This window comes from Capsella rubella, unplaced genomic scaffold (assembly GCF_000375325.1).
Source record: "Capsella rubella cultivar Monte Gargano unplaced genomic scaffold, Caprub1_0 scaffold_3, whole genome shotgun sequence".
Lineage (NCBI taxonomy): Eukaryota > Viridiplantae > Streptophyta > Magnoliopsida > Brassicales > Brassicaceae > Capsella > Capsella rubella.
Window position 1 is genome coordinate 13,949,097 of NW_006238921.1, and position 17,058 is coordinate 13,966,154.

Genomic DNA, 17,058 nt, shown 5'->3' on the forward strand with positions numbered 1-17,058 from the left:
TTTATCAGCCACCAGATTTTGTTCTTCCTCTACCACATAAAGATGTTATCATCAATGAATTGACCAAAAGTCTTTTAAAAAAATTCTTTGGTCACAAAACATCATGCAATGAAGAAAGTAGTAAATCTTTATTTTTCTTCCTAACAACTTTAAATACTATATTAACCAATACGACAAGTAAGAAATAAAAAGAAGCATTGAGGAAATTTAGGTGAGAATTGAGGAAGAAGAAGAAACAAAAAGATCCCAACAATGGGAGAGAAGTGTAGCTTTCATTGTCCCCCTTAATTTTCTTTAGTGGGTCATTACCATATTCTGTGGAAGATCCACTAATGTTAATGTCTTTTTCTTTTAACAATTTTACAATTGATGCCAAAAAAATTTACTTGTGTAAAATTACGAAAACACCACTTCTTTCTAACCTTGTTAATAATAAAAAGAAGAAGAAAATTGCTTTTCTTCTTATGGACAAGTTGGAAAAATATTTTTAGATGGAGGAAGAAATCAATAATGAAGTGAAATAATAGGAAAACAAATCATATTGTATCTAATCATGTTCTAGCCAATGAAAATTATTTTTGAATATCATATATAATGGGAATTAGATCTTATTCTAACAATGTCTAAAATTAATTAATTATTTTGCTTTGCTTTTCAAAATATACCATGATTTTTTAGCTATTTTAGATACCTAAAATAAATATATCCTTTAATGTTTTTTCATTTTTTAAATCATATAACGTTTAACCTTACTCAAATAAAAGATCCCTATATTTTAATCACAGAAAATAATGCTATAATTACACAATCTCTGTAAGTTTAATCTTATTATTTAATGAAAATTATTGTAGGATTGAACTTTTTATCAGTCACTTTCAAAATGTCAAAACTATGTTGTTTCCACCAAAAAATATCTGTCAAAATATAAAAAGAATCAAAAGATATACAAGAGTGGCATTATCGTTAATAACATAGAATAGTATGGGTAGTTTTATGACGTCACAATACAAACCAACCGTGTAATTTCATTTAAATAATCAGACACACGTTTTTCTTCGCTGTCTTGGAAATTATCATTTTTATTTAAAAAAACCAAAAAAGACAAGAAAATACAAACTGTCAACGAAGATTTTATATTGGTTGATTTCAAAAATCTCTCAGAGAAGAAGAAGACGAAGAAGAAAATAAAAACCCAATTTTTATTATCTGGGTTTCGAATATTCCTGTTTTCTCCAATCACAGGACGAAAAAGTAATCAACTTTTTTCTTATTTTGTTTGGTCGTCGTCGTCGTCTTCTCCGGCGAGAGCGAGGCAATGGACTCTCCGGTATCAAAAAGCGATGCGTCGAAAGAGAAATTCGTGGCTTCACGGCCATCGACGGCTGATTCAAAGGCGATGAGAGGTTGTGGACTCGCTAATCTGACATGGGTTGGTGTTGATAAAGTGGAGCTTCGTCAGAGGCTGATGATGCCTGAGTACATCCGTCTCGCTATGCGTGACTGTATCAAACGGAAGGATTCGTCAGCGATTCCTGATCATTTGCTTCTTCCTGGTGGTGCTGTTGCTGATATGGCTCCTCATGCCCCAATGGTTGTTTTCATTAATCCTAAATCTGGTGGTCGTCATGGCCCTGTGCTTAAAGAGAGGCTTCAACAGTTGATGAGCGAAGAACAGGTTTTTGTTTTGCTTTGAATTTGCTATTTTCGAATCTTATCTACTTTAGAGAGTGTTTGTGATTGAGTTTTAGTGTTCTGTTTTGATCAGATCTTGTGTTATTAAAGTCTCTGACTTTTCAGTGCCTGGTTTATGTATTCATGCTTAGCTGATGTTAGATCTATTGCTTTGTTTGAATTTGGAAGGATGAGTTATGTTCAAAGGTTGAGTCTTTTGGAATTCTGAGTTGATTTGGACTTCTTGTAAAGTTTTTTATGATTGAACTTTGATATTGGAACATGATGATGATTCTTTGTGTAAATACAGGTGTTTGACCTTACGGAAGTGAAACCTCATGAGTTTGTTCAATACGGTTTGGGGTGTTTGGAGAAAGTAGCAGCGGAAGGAGATGAATGTGCAAAAGAATGCAGAGCAAGGTTGAGGATTATGGTGAGTACACAACAGTATTTTTTAGTTTCATGATCTTTACGTTTTAAGCAATTAGAATGTGAAATGGAATTGGTTTGATAGGTTGCAGGTGGTGATGGTACTGTTGGGTGGGTTCTTGGATGTCTTGGAGAGCTTAATAAAGAAGGAAAGTTACCTATTCCTCCTGTTGGTGTTATCCCTCTCGGTACTGGGAATGATCTCTCAAGGAGTTTTGGTTGGGTGAGTGAGTCTTTGTTCTGTCTTATGTTGTTGTGACAAGTCTCTTGCATTGTTATTGACTATGATTTTTGGCTATGTTTTCTTCAGGGTGGTTCTTTCCCTTTTGCATGGAGATCCGCTATTAAAAGAATACTCCATCGCGCAAGTATGGGTCCAGTTGCTCGATTAGACAGGTAAAGTCTTATTTTTCCACCAAACAGTTAAGCTTTTATTATATTAGCTGTGTTATTAAACTGTATGTATGGTGTTGCAGCTGGAAGATTTTAGTGTCAATGCCATCTGGAGAAGTCGTGGATCCTCCTTATTCTTTAAAACCCGCCGAAGACAATGAACTAGATCAGGTTTGGCTCTATTTCCTTAGGCTTGCTTCTTCTCATTGAATCATCAGCATTTGCTTTTGTAAATTGCCATGATCTAGCAATTACCAAGGCTTCTTGTGGTTTCAGGGTTTGGACGCGGGAATAGACGCGCCTCCACTGGCAAAGTCTTATGAAGGCGTTTTCTACAATTACTTAAGCATAGGTTTGATGCACTTTTCATTTTGATATCCTAAAACAATTTCATAGTTATTTTTGTGACCATATTCTAATGTTTGTCTTGTTTGTTAAGGTATGGATGCTCAAGTTGCATATGGCTTCCACCATCTTCGCAACACTAAACCATATCTTGCTCAAGGACCTATTTCAAATAAGGTTTGTTTATTATCTATGATCTTCATCCAAACTTGAGTCTCATTCGTTGTCTTTGTTAGAAGCTAAAGCAGTTGTGTCGGTTTGAGAAACAAGATTAGTAACCACAAAACGTTTGTTTTTGCAGATTATTTATTCAGGTTTTGGTTGCACTCAGGGTTGGTTTTGCACGCCTTGTGTCAATGATCCAGGTTTAAGGTTCGCCATTTTCTGCTCTGACTGTTGTTCTTGAACTTGTTTGTAAGTTTTTGCTTACACTCCTTTATGTGTTGTTGACACCTTATCTGTACAATCTGAATTTGCAGGGGACTTAGGAACATAATGAAAATCCATATTAAAAAAGCCAATTGTTCTGAATGGGAAGAGATCGCAGTCCCGAAAAAGTAAAGAAAATATTTCTGATATATGACTTTACCTATTACTATCTATGATCTCAATGCTTAACCCCAATGCACTGATCTTTCTGTAGTGTAAGATCAATTGTCGCATTGAATCTTCACAGCTATGGAAGTGGAAGCCATCCGTGGGGTAATCTAAAGCCGGACTATCTAGAGAAGGTATTGTTTCTGGTTCATTTCATCGTAAATCAACTCAATTTTCTGATGCTAAGGTGAATGTTTTGTTCTTGTTTTTCCAGAGAGGATTTGTGGAAGCACATTGTGATGACGGTTTGATAGAGATTTTTGGTTTTAAGCAAGGATGGCACGCGTCATTTGTCATGGCTGAGCTCATCTCTGCAAAACACATAGCTCAGGTAACTTAAAAAAGAACAGTGGTCAGTGTAGAATCTTTTAGCCATGGTTCTAACTGAAAGGTTCAATCTTTGGTGATCATTTCAGGCTGCTGCGGTAAGATTTGAGCTAAGAGGAGGTGACTGGAGAGACGCGTTCTTGCAAATGGATGGCGAGCCATGGAAGCAACCAATGAGCACCGATTACTCAACATTTGTGGAGATCAAGAAAGTTCCTTTCCAATCTCTAATGATAAATAATGAATGATTTGAGATTCAAAGCTGGATTCTTTGTACAAAGCTAATTGTTTTGTATTTGGATTTTATTCAGTTAGTCATAGATATAGCCTAAGCATTTTAGTCTTCTTTTGTTTTAAAATCTGAGATTGTGACTTTTGATTATTTATGCTTGTTGGGTTTTGTATATTTATGTGTTGTGAGGAATGAAGTTTGTTTATTATTTATAAGAATGTGAGATAATATTTTGATCAAGATTCATTCTTTGTAAGTCAAGATTTGAGCACACCTTTGTAAAATGTATTTGACAAGTGAAATAACACCATATTCAAAGTTGGGACAATGTGATTGAAAATTGGAACAAAAAATCGTAAATACCTTTAATGAATACACTATCAATTTCGAGATTTGGTCATTTTTGTGGCTTCTATCTAGGTGTGAATAGTCGTATTGTGTACAAAATTACTGTATTCGGAAAAAAGTGTTAAGAACTATGATTCGTTTTATTAATCCCTGGAGACTATAGATATTGGGCCAAAATTGTTATGGGGCCAAAATAACATTAAGAAATTTAGCGAGGACCGATAACGAATTTTAAGAAAGATGTTAAAAATAGAACTCGAGAGAGAGAGACAAACGCAGTGAAGTCTTGGTTCTTTTTCTTTTAGGGTTTTAGATTTCGTCTCTCAGAGAACTTTTTTTTCCCGAAAGCTTCAGAGAGATTTCCAACTTCGGCAGCCATGGCGAGCACCAAAGTTCAAAGAATCATGACACAACCTATCGTACGTTTCTTCTTCTTCGATTTCTTTTTGTAATCTTTTATCTTTTCGTTTACTGAAACCTAATTGTGCCTTTTGTTTTCCGGTGGCTTCGCGACGGCTCCAGAACTTGATTTTTAGGTTTCTCCAAAGTGTAAGCTCGCCAATTTCTTCTGATTTGGTTTTGTATTCGTTGCGTGGATTAGGTTATTTATTTTCTCTGATTCGTGCTCTGATCTTTTGTATTTGTGATGCAGAAAGCTAGGATCCAGATTTGGCTTTTTGAGCAGAAAGATTTGAGGATTGAAGGAAGAATCACTGTAAGTCATCATATATTGCTATGAATTTGTTGATTAGATTCCTGACTTTGGGGTTTGTAACCTCCGAAAAGAGTGGATAATGAGCATTGTGACTATCTCTTGAATCTAGTCTTTAGGAAAGAGTCAATAGATTGGGGTAAGTGGACTTGTTTAGTTCAGCCGTAGAATCGAAAACGGATTTGTTGACATTGATAGTTGTCACGGTTACTACTGCACAAAGCACTGATAGGCCTGTGTATAGAAGAGAGAAACTAGTTTGATTCTTAGGGATGGTACACGCCATGTTTTGTTCAGAGAACTTGAGATGTATGTTGTGTTATTCTCATTGGCTTTTAAACTTGGAGTTGCTGACTTGAATTTGGTTGTTCCTTGTTAAGATTCAAGCTTTTCTTAGGCTAGTTCCATTCTAAATTGTAGAAGTTATAGATTTGTGGAGTAGCCTACTTGACTTTGGTTGTTCCTTGTTTCGTTATTATTCCTGGGTTATGATTGAAGCATTGTAAGGTTGATTCTGTGTCAACTAGGAGAAACTGGATATTTGTTGTGTCACTCTTGTAGGTTTTAAACTTGAATTTTGGGTGTATTATTGATTCTTTGTTTCAATTACTCTGTGTTTGCAGGGTTTTGACGAATACATGAATCTGGTGTTGGATGAAGCTGAAGAAGTAAGCATCAAGAAGAACACCAGGAAACCACTTGGTGAGTTATCCTGGACTCACTATTTTACAACAAGTATTGTTACATTTCTTGGTTTTGTTTAGTTGATAACTCTATCTTAATACCTATTTTCAGGAAGGATTTTACTCAAAGGAGACAACATAACTCTGATGATGAACACGTAAGTAGTAGTAACACAATCTCTACTCTATCCTTTCTCCTTGTGATGTAGCAACTTGATTTGTCAGATAACAAGAGACTGAAACACAATCGTTTCTGTGATAACAGGGGAAAGTGATGTCTGTCTAAACAAACTCTACCCTGGATTCGTAGATCTCGAGCTTTGCGATGACCTTCAAGCTTATGTTAAATATATGTTGAGTTCTTCCTCAGTTTAATTGATATTTGACAATGCCTTCCTCAATGTCGTATTATATTACAATGTAGTGGCACCATTGCGAAGCTAGTGGATTGGTTCAAACTTCAAAAAGAGACCTTTTCTCCCTTTTGGTTTACTGTAATGTGGAGTTTTCTTTACTTATCGGCATAATACTTATGTTTTAGAGTATCTGTAATAGATGAAAATGGAATTGCTTCATAATTCATCAAATTACATTTGACTAATCTTTGTTGCACATTTTCAATTTATTTTTTTTCTGATGAAATTTAGCTAAGATTTGCTTAAACATTTAAAAAATTAAAACCATTTGATTTTGACTAAAATAATTGTACCACTTATGTTTGTTTGGTGAACCGACCGAGTATGACCATTCTCAGGCTCAAGTAGATTGAAGTTTATTATTTTCATAGCCCAATCAGAATAATCTATTAAAAACTTTAAAATAGAGAATTAAAAAGATACAAAAATGTACATGAACTTTAACTTTCTCATGCAATTAGGTTTTTTATATTCATGTAATCTATATACAAAAATGAACATGAACTTTAACTTTCTCATGCAATTAGGTTTTTTATATTCATTTAAATTTTTGAAAACGGACGTAGTTAACTCAATCAATAAAGAAAAAAATATATGTACAACGTCTACATAAGATAGACAATTTTAGATAATAGTTCAAAACCTTTATAAATAAGATTAATTTGTTTACAACTACAAATGAGCATGAACTTTGATTTCTCAAGTATCCAAATTAAAACTTTTATTAGCTTAATTTTCTAACAAGTTTAAAATGTGATAAATATTAAAACTTTAAAAAGCTGAAAATTCTGATATTTTATTTAATTTTTATAGAATATTAAAATAATGAAAAATATTTAAACTCTACAAAAATTAAAAGTATTACTAATATTTTAACTCTACAAATATTTAAAATATAATAATATTGGACATATTATGATTGAACGGGTTTTAGTTTACATAAATATGATTATATTTTTCTGCGGGTTGTCTATATTTAAAATCTTTTACAAGTTAAGTTAAAATATAATTTTTTATTTACAACAAAATTGTCTCGCGATGTACCGCGGGTTTAGCACATATATCTATGAATTTACTTATAATACAAATTTATAAAATTATATTAAATTAAATAAAATAAACATATACAAACTAAATTATATATATCAACTACGAAAATGATCAACCAAAGAAATATATTAAATAATGGACCCGTGGTGTACCACGGGGTAAATTCTAGTTATTTTCATAGCCCAATCAGAATAATCTATTAAAAACTTTAAAATAGAGAATTAAAAAGATACAAAAATGTACATGAACTTTAACTTTCTCATGCAATTAGGTTTTTTATATTCATGTAATCTATATACAAAAATGAACATGAACTTTAACTTTCTCATGCAATTAGGTTTTTTATATTCATGTAATCTTATATTATAACCCATGTTGAATCTTATCTCTAATATTGCTATTGGTGAAATGATGTGTGTTGTTGTACTATTATAATTTTTTAAAAATGAAATGACAAATATAAAAACTATAAAGTATTTATCAACTTTAGAATATAGCATGTGCTAAAAATACATACACTAGCCGCCGGCCCGAGACTGACGTCCAATAAAAGAGCAGAAAAGTGACGGCAATTTAAGCTAACTGTAGTCTTGTCCGTAGGGGATAATTGTCTTTAAATTTACTAAAACAAGTCAAAGTACTCGACTAATCACAAAACTCGACAAGTGCTTCAAGTAAATTAATTTTGATCCGCGTCCTTTTAATTTTTATCTCTCTCTTTCTTCTTCTATCCAAAACATCGTTTTTGAGGTATTTTTTTTTCTCTCTCTCCTTCTTCGAATCGAATTTTCAAAGTTTCTCTTTTGGTTTGTGTTTTTGAAGAAGCTTAAGTAGACAATCATAAATCTTGCTTGGTGGGTTTGAATTGTTGTGGTAAAGTTTTGATTTTTTTTTTTTTTTTTGAGTTTGAGAGCTGGATTTGTGATTTTTGTTTCCTTTTTTAATCTGGGTTGGTGAAGTGTTTCACTTGAATCGATCTTTACAGATCGGAGCTTCTGGTAGCGGGAAAAAATGCAGACGAGGTATATGGAGAGGACTAATAGTATGAGAGAGAAGAGAAAATTGGAAGAAGATGATAATCAGCAGCAGCAGCCTGAGCGTAAAAGGCCAGCTCTTGCAAGGTAATTTGTGTTTCTGTTTGTTTTTAGAAGATTTTTGCCTCTGTTAAATCTGCAATTGATTGTAAGGGTTGGGGATTTGTAGTTGTATGAATGAAAAAGGAAGTTTTTGGGTATATTGATTGTCTGTGGATGGAATTGAGAAAGTTATGTATGTAATTGCAGTGTAATTGTGGAAGCCTTGAAGATGGATAGTTTACAGAGGCTTTGTTCGTCTTTAGAACCGATTCTTCGCCGAGTGGTAAGCTTAATAAGGCTTGGTTACATGTCTTTTGGTGTTTCTGTGGCTTACTGATTTGTCTTGTGAGCATTGTTAAACAGGTAAGCGAAGAGGTGGAGCGGGCATTGGCGAAACTAGGCCCTGCGAGACTTAGTGAAAGGTAACATATGACAGTTCTGGGAAGAGATCAAGTTAATGGTTGGAGTAGTTGTGCTTTTTCTAATGATTGTGTTCACAGGTCGTCTCCTAAGCGAATTGAAGGTATCGGTGGAAGGAATTTGCAGCTGCAATTCAGGTCTAGATTGTCTGTTCCTTTGTTTACTGGAGGGAAGATAGAAGGGGAGCAAGGTGCTGCAATCCATGTTGTGCTGTTGGATATGACAACTGGACATGTATTGACAGTAGGACCTGAAGCTTCTGCAAAGCTCGATGTTGTTGTGCTTGACGGTGATTTCAACACTGAAGATGATGAAGGTTGGAGTGGAGAAGAATTTGAGGGCCATTTGGTGAAAGAGCGTCAAGGAAAGAGGCCTCTCTTGACCGGTGACGTACAGGTTACCTTGAAAGAAGGGGTGGGAACACTAGGGGAACTTATCTTTACAGACAACTCGAGTTGGATAAGATGCAGAAAATTCAGGCTAGGTCTAAAGGTCTCTTCTGGTTACTGTGAGGGGATGCGTGTACGGGAGGCAAAGACAGAAGCTTTTACCGTTAAGGACCATCGTGGAGAGTGTAAGTTCTTGCTTTTCTTTTTTCCCGATTTCTATCCTATGATATTGAAGTGGTCACTGTTGTATCTGAATCTTTGCTTTACTTTTGCCTAATGGCTCTTTTCTACAGTGTACAAGAAACATTATCCACCTGCTTTGGATGATGAGGTTTGGAGGTTGGAAAAGATTGGAAAGGATGGGGCTTTCCATAAGAAACTCAATAAAGCAGGAATCTATAATGTTAAAGAATTCCTACGTCTTATGGTCAAAGACTCTCAGAAACTAAGGACTGTGAGTGCACGATTCCACTATCTAGTATCTTAACAAGATGTTGAAATGGTCATCATGATGACTCTTATTCTGATTTTTCAGATTCTTGGAAGTGGCATGTCAAACAGGATGTGGGAGACACTTGCAGAGCATTCCAAGACATGTGTTTTGAGTGAAATGCTTTATGTCTACTATCCTGAGGACTCAGTTGGTGTTGTTTTTAACAATATATACGAGTTTAGTGGTCTTATATCAGGGAAGCAGTATTATTCTGCTGATTCTCTTTCTGACAATCAAAAGGTATGTTTGTTGGGTCTTCTGCTTCTTATAGATTCATGTTTACTTTATCGTATACTCGGAAAATAGTAAAAGGTTATATGTAATGCAGGGTTACGTCGATGGACTGGTGAGGAAAGCCTATGAAAACTGGGATCAAGTTATTGAGTATGACAGCAAGTCACTTATGAACTTCGATCAAGTTGGCAAAACAGATGCTACTGATTACTCTATGCCAGTTTCAGTTCCAAGCCAACCATCTACATCTTATTCAGACGTAACTGTTGAAGGTAAAGGTTCAGTTGCCACAACTATCAAATCTTATTTCTCTTTTGGTGTGAACCGAATTTAACAGTCATGCATTGGGGGTTTTCAGCATCTGTATACAACCAGAGTCCGGCATCAAGTTTCCCGGGTCAGTCCCAGCTAGCTGATACTACTACATACATGCAATTTGGAAACTCTTCATATGCACCACAAGACCAGCTAATTAACAACACTCATGAATCACAAAGCATGATTAATAGCAACGGTGGTGTGAGATTGGCGCTTGGTCCGGCAACAGGATCCCAAAACCAACAACAACTGGTTCAGCCTCCTCCTGAGATTAACTCTTACAATGATTGGTCAAATACATGCAACAGAGGAGTTGATGGGTTCTTATCAGAGGAAGAAATTAGGGCTAGAAGTAATGAAATGCTAGAGAACGATGACATGCAGCAACTGTTGAGACTCTTTAGTATGAATGGTGGTGACCAGCAAACTCCAATGAACATGGGAGAAGATGGGTTTGGGTTCCACTCCTTTGGTCAGACATCCATGGCTGATTACGAAGAGGACCGTTCAAACTCGGGAAAAGCTGTTGTGGGATGGTTAAAGATCAAAGCAGCGATGAGATGGGGATTCTTCATCAGAAGGAAAGCCGCGCAGAGACGGGCACAGATTGTTCAACTTGATGATGACGACGAGGAGTAGGTTCCATAAGAAGGAAGAAACATGAATCTGAGGGTTTCATTCTGATTTCTGATGATGGTTTTTTTTAACAGTTTCCCAGAAAAAGAAGTCTTTTGTTTTGGATTCTTCTTCTTGTGGAGCTTCATTTTGTATATTCTTGTCTTCTTGTTTGTGCTTGTAATCTCTCTCTACGTGACCAAAGCTTTCAAGAACTAAAACAAACCTGATGTAATTCTCTGTATTGCATAATTTTCTCTGTTGTGTTCCTTCCTTTGGGTATGTTTGATACTTTTATTTAGAAATATATTTTTATTTTTGGAGGAATTCATCTTCGAACTATGTATTACTGAAATTAAATATTTTAAACAAAATCATCCAAGTATCCAACACAAAAGAAAATAAAAATAATGTTTATTTTCTTTCCAATAAACAGAAACAATTTTTGTAATTTTAAAAAAACATTTAACCAAAATAGTATTTTTTTAATCCCTTCATTACCGTTTTCAACATTAAAAAAAAAAACATTTTTCTTGAATAATTCATATCCACACTGATCAAACTGATAAAATTTTCACCAAAAAAATATATCAAACTGATAAAATAGATTGGACATGTTCGTATTATAATCACAAACGGCTTCGACTGCAATTTTAAATTCTTTAAATGTTATTACTTTCACAATGACACAACTAATTACTATAATTAATCGCAATTAAAACATCGTATCATTTTTTTTGCGATAAAAAATTTAAGTCGCACCAATCAATCTCACAAAATAAAATTTTATTATTGTAAATTTTTTTATCGCCAAAAAAAACAGCAACATGATTTTTTAATTTAAATTTTTCTAATTTGAAAAACCATTTGCTCAGAATAGTATTTATTTTGTATCCTTCATCGCCATTTTGAGATTTTTCAAAACTATTTTCTCGAATAATTCATATACATCTACACAATTTTACAACATTGTACAAATAGAAAAAAATACAATTAAACTACAATTAAACTGATAAAAATGTGGAAGCTCCCTTAGTCTAGTGGTTGACGAAGGGTTGTTTAAAATTTCTACACCAAGAGGTCTGGGGTTCGACGGAGATAAACTTATCGGTAGTAGAATCGTTTTTGTAACAATTCTCATAATTTGCAATAAATAATAAATCAAGAGTTAAAAAAAAAAAAAACTGATAAAAATAGAAAAAAAATCATTATTGTATCTACAAAATAAAATACATACATACACAAAAGAAACCTATATAAGAATAAAAAAAAATACATATGTGTTTCTCAATTAATCTTCACATCAATTCTTTCAACTTTTTTTGACGGAAACAAACAGTTTCGCCTATCGCCGATTAGTGAGTTCCTCAAATTTCCGACCTAAAACTTCGTACTGGTTTTGATGTTTCGTTTTTTGATTTTAATCTTAAGGTTTGTTCGTCAATCAAGCTAAGAGAAAACAATGTTGGACTTATAGAAATCGAACATAATTTCGCTAATTTATTTTTGGGAATTTTGGGGGAAATTAGAAGTCATTACCCATCATCTATAGATTGCGTACCATGTGTTCGATGTAATGATTGAAAGAGATTAATTTCTGGTGATTGCTATGTTTTAGAGGCAGTGGAACCTGAACTTGGGAAGATTTTGAAAATTCTGGCGACTTGATTCAATGGAGGAAGACGAGCATCAGCTTTTGTTGAGTAGCTTAGGTGTTACTTCAGCCAACCCTGAAGATTTAGAACAGACCATACTCGATGAGGTAATATTTTGCTTCTTCGTTTTCTTTCTTATGGAAGGGTTTAGAGTCATTCATGTCTGAAGTATTAGCATATACTCTTTTGGTAAGGCGACGAAGAAACCAGATCACGATGAAGGTGGGAGTGTAGAGGAGCAGTCTGTTCAGCTTCCATCCAGCCAGAGCGAGCTTTTGAATAAATTGAGAGCTGTAAAGTTTGAAATAGATGCTGTTGCTTCAACTGTTGGGCATGTGGATGAGATTGCAGCTGAAGATGGTTTACAGAAAGATGATGAATCAGATGTTCAGGGGTTGCATAGTAGCTCTGTGCTACAGCATGCACTTGCCACAGACCGTCTAAGAAGTCTTGAGAAGAGAAAAATTCAACTAGAAAAGGAACTCACTGCTCTACATGGTCAGAGTGCGTCTACTAGTGCTGATCGCGATAAGCTACTGCGAGAACTGGTGAAGGAGAAGAGGCCTAGTCACAAGAGGAAATTGAAAGAGATTCGTAAACCAAGCAGAAGAGAAGGGAAGAAGGTGAAAGTAGTCTCATTTCGTGAGGACACAGATTTTGATGCTGTTTTCGATGCTGCTTCAGCAGGTTTTGTTGAAACGGTATGTTCCAGCTGTCTTTTATAGGTTTATATAATTTACCGAATCACTGTGAGATTATGCACTCTAAATGTGGGTATTGGGTATGGAAAATGCATATATGAAAGACAGTGACTAATTTCAAATGTATTCTTGTCTAGGAAAGAGATGAATTGGTGAGAAAAGGAATATTAACTCCTTTTCACAAGCTCGACGGTTTCGAACGCAGACTTCAACAGCCTGGACCGTCAAACTCGCGCAACCTGCCTGAAGGAGACCACGGAAATGAGGACTCCGTAAGTATTGATAGAGTTGTCCAATCAATTTCGCTGGCTGCAAAGGCTCGCCCTACAACCAAGCTACTTGATGCAGAAGACTTGCCAAAGCTTGAACCAAACCCTGCTCCTTTTAAAAGGCTAAGAAAGCTTTACAAGACTCATGATTCTTCGGATAATGAAGTAAATAAAAGTAAAGCTGGGAAGAAGAGCAAAAAGAAGAGGCCTCTGCCTGAAAGGAAATGGAGTAAGCGAATCTCTCGTGAAGACTCTAGTCTTCAAGAAAGTGGTATGACTGATGCTCTTGAAATTTTACGTATTTTCAGGTTGCTGTTTGGGACCTTTGATTGAATTTAATGGCTATTAATTGGATCGAATGCTTTTTGACAAGTTAAGGCCATGATATTAGATCTTCCATGTTTAGATATTACACGTTATCAATGCAATGCTTTAAAGTGATAAATCTCAACAGTTTTTACCAATGTTAAGCCAATGCCATTTTTTCTCACGTTTATGTCAAGTTACAAGTTTTGATGTTGTTTACGTTGCAATGTTTCAGAAGATGGAAGGAGAATCTTGGCCACTTCCAGTGGTGAGGAAGAAGAGCTAGATGATTTAGATGATGCAGATGACAACGAAACATCTCCTGTACAGCTTGAAGGTGGATTAAACATTCCCGAATTCATATTTCGCAAACTTTTTGAGTACCAAAGAGTAGGGGTGCAATGGCTTTGGGAACTTCATTGCCAAAGGGCTGGTGGCATCATCGGGGACGAGATGGGTCTTGGTAAAACTGTGCAGGTCTTATCTTTTCTCGGATCCTTGCATTTCAGTAAGATGTACAAACCGAGTATTATCATATGCCCTGTTACACTATTGCGTCAGTGGAGAAGAGAAGCACAGAAATGGTATCCAGATTTTCACGTGGAATTACTCCATGACTCAGCACAAGATTCAGGGAATGGCAAACGACAAGGCAAGGCCTCTGAAAGCGATGACGACAGTGAGTGTTCAGTCGATAGTGATCATGAGCAAAAGTCCAAGAATACCAAGAAATGGGATTCTTTGATAAACCGGGTTCTAAATTCTGAGTCGGGGCTCCTCATCACTACATATGAGCAATTGAGGCTGCAAGGTGAGAAGCTGCTCAATATTGAATGGGGTTATGCAGTATTGGACGAAGGCCATCGGATCCGGAACCCAAATTCTGATATTACTTTGGTGTGCAAACAGTTACAGACTGTCCACCGAATTATTATGACTGGGGCACCAATCCAGAATAAACTAACAGAACTCTGGTCCTTGTTCGATTTTGTTTTCCCTGGAAAACTGGGTGTCCTGCCCGTGTTTGAAGCAGAGTTTTCTGTTCCCATAACAGTGGGTGGCTATGCCAATGCTTCTCCCTTACAAGTGTCGACTGCCTATAGGTAATTAATTACCTGGTCTTTCTTTTGAATCGTTTAGTTATTTCGTCACAGTTTGTGTTCTAACAATCTTGACAATTTGCTTTCACAGGTGTGCTGTTGTTCTTCGTGATATGATCATGCCTTACCTCCTCCGCCGCATGAAGGCTGATGTGAACGCTCATCTTACAAAAAAGACTGAACACGTTCTCTTTTGCAGCCTCACTATAGAGCAGCGATCTACCTATAGGGCGTTCCTTGCAAGCTCCGAAGTAGAACAGATTTTGGATGGCAACAAGAATTCACTTTATGGTATTGATGTGATGCGTAAGATATGCAACCACCCTGATCTACTTGAGAGAGAACATTCTTACCAGAACCCAGATTATGGGAACCCAGAACGCAGTGGGAAGATGAAGGTTGTTGCAGAAGTGCTTAAGGTTTGGAAACAGCAAGGACACCGCGTACTTCTGTTTTCACAGACTCAGCAAATGCTGGACATCCTCGAGAGCTTCTTGGTTGCAAATGAGTATAGTTATAGGAGGATGGATGGTCTTACACCAGTGAAACAGAGAATGGCTTTAATTGATGAGTTTAATAATTCAGATGATGTATTTGTTTTCGTTTTGACGACGAAGGTGGGTGGTTTGGGAACAAATTTGACTGGCGCAAACAGGGTCATCATCTTTGACCCGGATTGGAACCCCTCAAATGATATGCAGGTAAGTTTTGCTTTCAAATGTCACAGATTCAGTGTTCGAAAAACCTGTCATGGCCTTAAATAACAGTCAATTTTCCGCCTTTTTGGTCAGGCTAGGGAACGTGCATGGCGTATTGGGCAGAAGAAGGATGTTACCGTTTACAGATTGATCACACGAGGCACAATTGAGGAGAAGGTATATCATAGACAGATTTATAAACATTTTCTCACCAATAAGATCTTGAAGAATCCGCAACAGAGAAGATTCTTCAAAGCTCGGGATATGAAAGATCTTTTCATCCTGAAAGATGATGGCGATAGCAACGCCTCCACGGAAACCTCTAACATCTTCAGTCAGCTGGCTGAAGAGATAAACATCGTAGGAGTTCAATCAGATAAGAAAACTGAATCTACCACACAACTTGCTCTGCACAATACTGCAGAGGGATCCTCAGAGCAAGCAGATGAGGATACGACTAATAAAACTGGTGAAGCCGTGGATGAAGAGACAAATATCTTAAAGAGTCTCTTTGACGCACATGGAATACATGTAAGTACGTTAATTTTTGCTCATTGAAGCTTCTTCTCTGACTTACTTTTCCAAAATTTCCAATTCGCTGCACTCTCCTACGATTGTTAACACAGAGTGCTGTGAATCACGACGCCATTATAAATGCAAACGACGAGGAAGAGAAGATGAGACTTGAACACCAAGCATCTCAAGTGGCACGAAGAGCTGCAGAAGCATTGCGCCAATCACGAATGTTGCGTAGCCGGGAAAGCATCTCAGTGCCCACATGGACGGGTAGATCTGGTTGTGCAGGTGCACCATCATCTGTACGGAGGAGATTTGGATCAACTGTCAATTCCCGGTTAACCCAGACTGGAGACAAACCATCAGTGATCAAGAATGGAATCAGTGCAGGTCTATCTTCAGGAAAAGCACCATCTTCTGCAGAGCTCCTCAACAGAATCCGCGGGAGCAGAGAACAAGCCATTGGCGTTGGCAATGAGCAGCTACAGTCGTCATTGCCGTCTTCTTCGGGTTCAAGCAGCAGAGTAGGTTCGTTGCAGCCCGAGGTACTGATCAGACAGATATGCAGCTTTGTACAGCAAAAAGGTGGAAGTGCGGACACGACCAGCATTGTCAACCACTTCAGGGATAGCGTTTCTTATGATGACAGGCCGTTGTTTAAGAATCTCTTGAGAGAGATTGCCACGCTTGAGAAGGATCAAAATAGATCGTTTTGGGTCCTCAAATCAGAGTATAAAGACTAAAAACAGAGGTTTTGGTTGTCTCTACTGATCGAGTCTGAAGATGGAAAAAGGCGAGATTGACTCCACACATATTTGCCAAGTATTCTCTTATTCTTTATAACCAAGCTCTTAGCTTTCTCCCAATTTTTTTAACCAACAAAGTCACTTACACTTCAAATTGTACTTTAAAGAAGGAAAAGCTTAGTAGAGTGAGCACAATTATGAAAATCATTATTGACCAATAACTCGAAAGGCAAACACCACTAAAGTCTACTAAAGCAGCATTACAACAACAAACTTATGTGTAAAAAAGACTAAAGATGAGGTTTTCTTGGTTTAGATT

At 36.4% G+C, this 17,058-nt stretch overlaps 4 protein-coding genes across 10 annotated transcripts; all 4 read left to right on the plus strand.

Moving 5' to 3' along the window:
* Positions 1-1,148: 1,148 nt before the first annotated feature.
* Positions 1,149-4,234, plus strand: LOC17892249 (diacylglycerol kinase 3). Its single transcript, XM_006297470.2, has 12 exons — positions 1,149-1,675; positions 1,982-2,104; positions 2,186-2,323; positions 2,411-2,496; positions 2,577-2,664; positions 2,770-2,845; positions 2,933-3,015; positions 3,140-3,210; positions 3,318-3,395; positions 3,482-3,569; positions 3,650-3,766; positions 3,852-4,234. Exons 1-12 carry the CDS (start codon positions 1,316-1,318, stop codon positions 4,008-4,010), a joined length of 1,467 nt encoding a protein of 488 aa, XP_006297532.1. The 5' UTR covers positions 1,149-1,315; the 3' UTR covers positions 4,011-4,234.
* A 370-nt stretch (positions 4,235-4,604) lies between these two features.
* On the plus strand, positions 4,605-6,338 carry LOC17891205 (small nuclear ribonucleoprotein E). The gene is made up of 6 exons (XM_006298828.2): positions 4,605-4,761; positions 4,865-4,891; positions 4,995-5,057; positions 5,678-5,756; positions 5,850-5,895; positions 6,003-6,338. Exons 1-6 carry the CDS (start codon positions 4,720-4,722, stop codon positions 6,010-6,012), a joined length of 267 nt encoding a protein of 88 aa, XP_006298890.1. The 5' UTR covers positions 4,605-4,719; the 3' UTR covers positions 6,013-6,338.
* A 1,598-nt stretch (positions 6,339-7,936) lies between these two features.
* LOC17893177 (calmodulin-binding protein 60 C) lies at positions 7,937-11,075 on the plus strand. 4 transcript variants are annotated; one of them, XM_023785966.1, is made up of 9 exons: positions 7,937-7,953; positions 8,189-8,324; positions 8,487-8,562; positions 8,643-8,701; positions 8,780-9,273; positions 9,382-9,542; positions 9,624-9,821; positions 9,910-10,087; positions 10,174-11,075. In XM_023785966.1, the coding sequence occupies exons 2-9, from the start codon at positions 8,215-8,217 to the stop codon at positions 10,770-10,772; spliced, it is 1,875 nt and encodes a 624-aa protein (XP_023641734.1). In that variant the 5' UTR covers positions 7,937-7,953; positions 8,189-8,214; the 3' UTR covers positions 10,773-11,075. The 4 variants fall into 4 exon arrangements, with proteins under 4 accessions (XP_023641734.1, XP_006297211.1, XP_023641732.1 ...); XM_006297149.2 differs by having other exon boundaries at positions 7,941-8,076; XM_023785964.1 differs by having other exon boundaries at positions 7,944-8,057; positions 8,163-8,324.
* A 967-nt stretch (positions 11,076-12,042) lies between these two features.
* Positions 12,043-16,975, plus strand: LOC17893208 (protein CHROMATIN REMODELING 8). 4 transcript variants are annotated; one of them, XM_023785794.1, is made up of 8 exons: positions 12,043-12,106; positions 12,367-12,510; positions 12,598-13,104; positions 13,242-13,644; positions 13,915-14,782; positions 14,871-15,480; positions 15,571-16,008; positions 16,104-16,975. In XM_023785794.1, exons 2-8 carry the CDS (start codon positions 12,421-12,423, stop codon positions 16,734-16,736), a joined length of 3,549 nt encoding a protein of 1,182 aa, XP_023641562.1. In that variant the 5' UTR covers positions 12,043-12,106; positions 12,367-12,420; the 3' UTR covers positions 16,737-16,975. The 4 variants fall into 4 exon arrangements, with proteins under 4 accessions (XP_023641562.1, XP_023641563.1, XP_006299332.1 ...); XM_023785795.1 differs by lacking the exon at positions 12,043-12,106 and adding an exon at positions 12,115-12,179; XM_006299270.2 differs by lacking the exon at positions 12,043-12,106 and having other exon boundaries at positions 12,162-12,510.
* Positions 16,976-17,058: the final 83 nt, after the last annotated feature.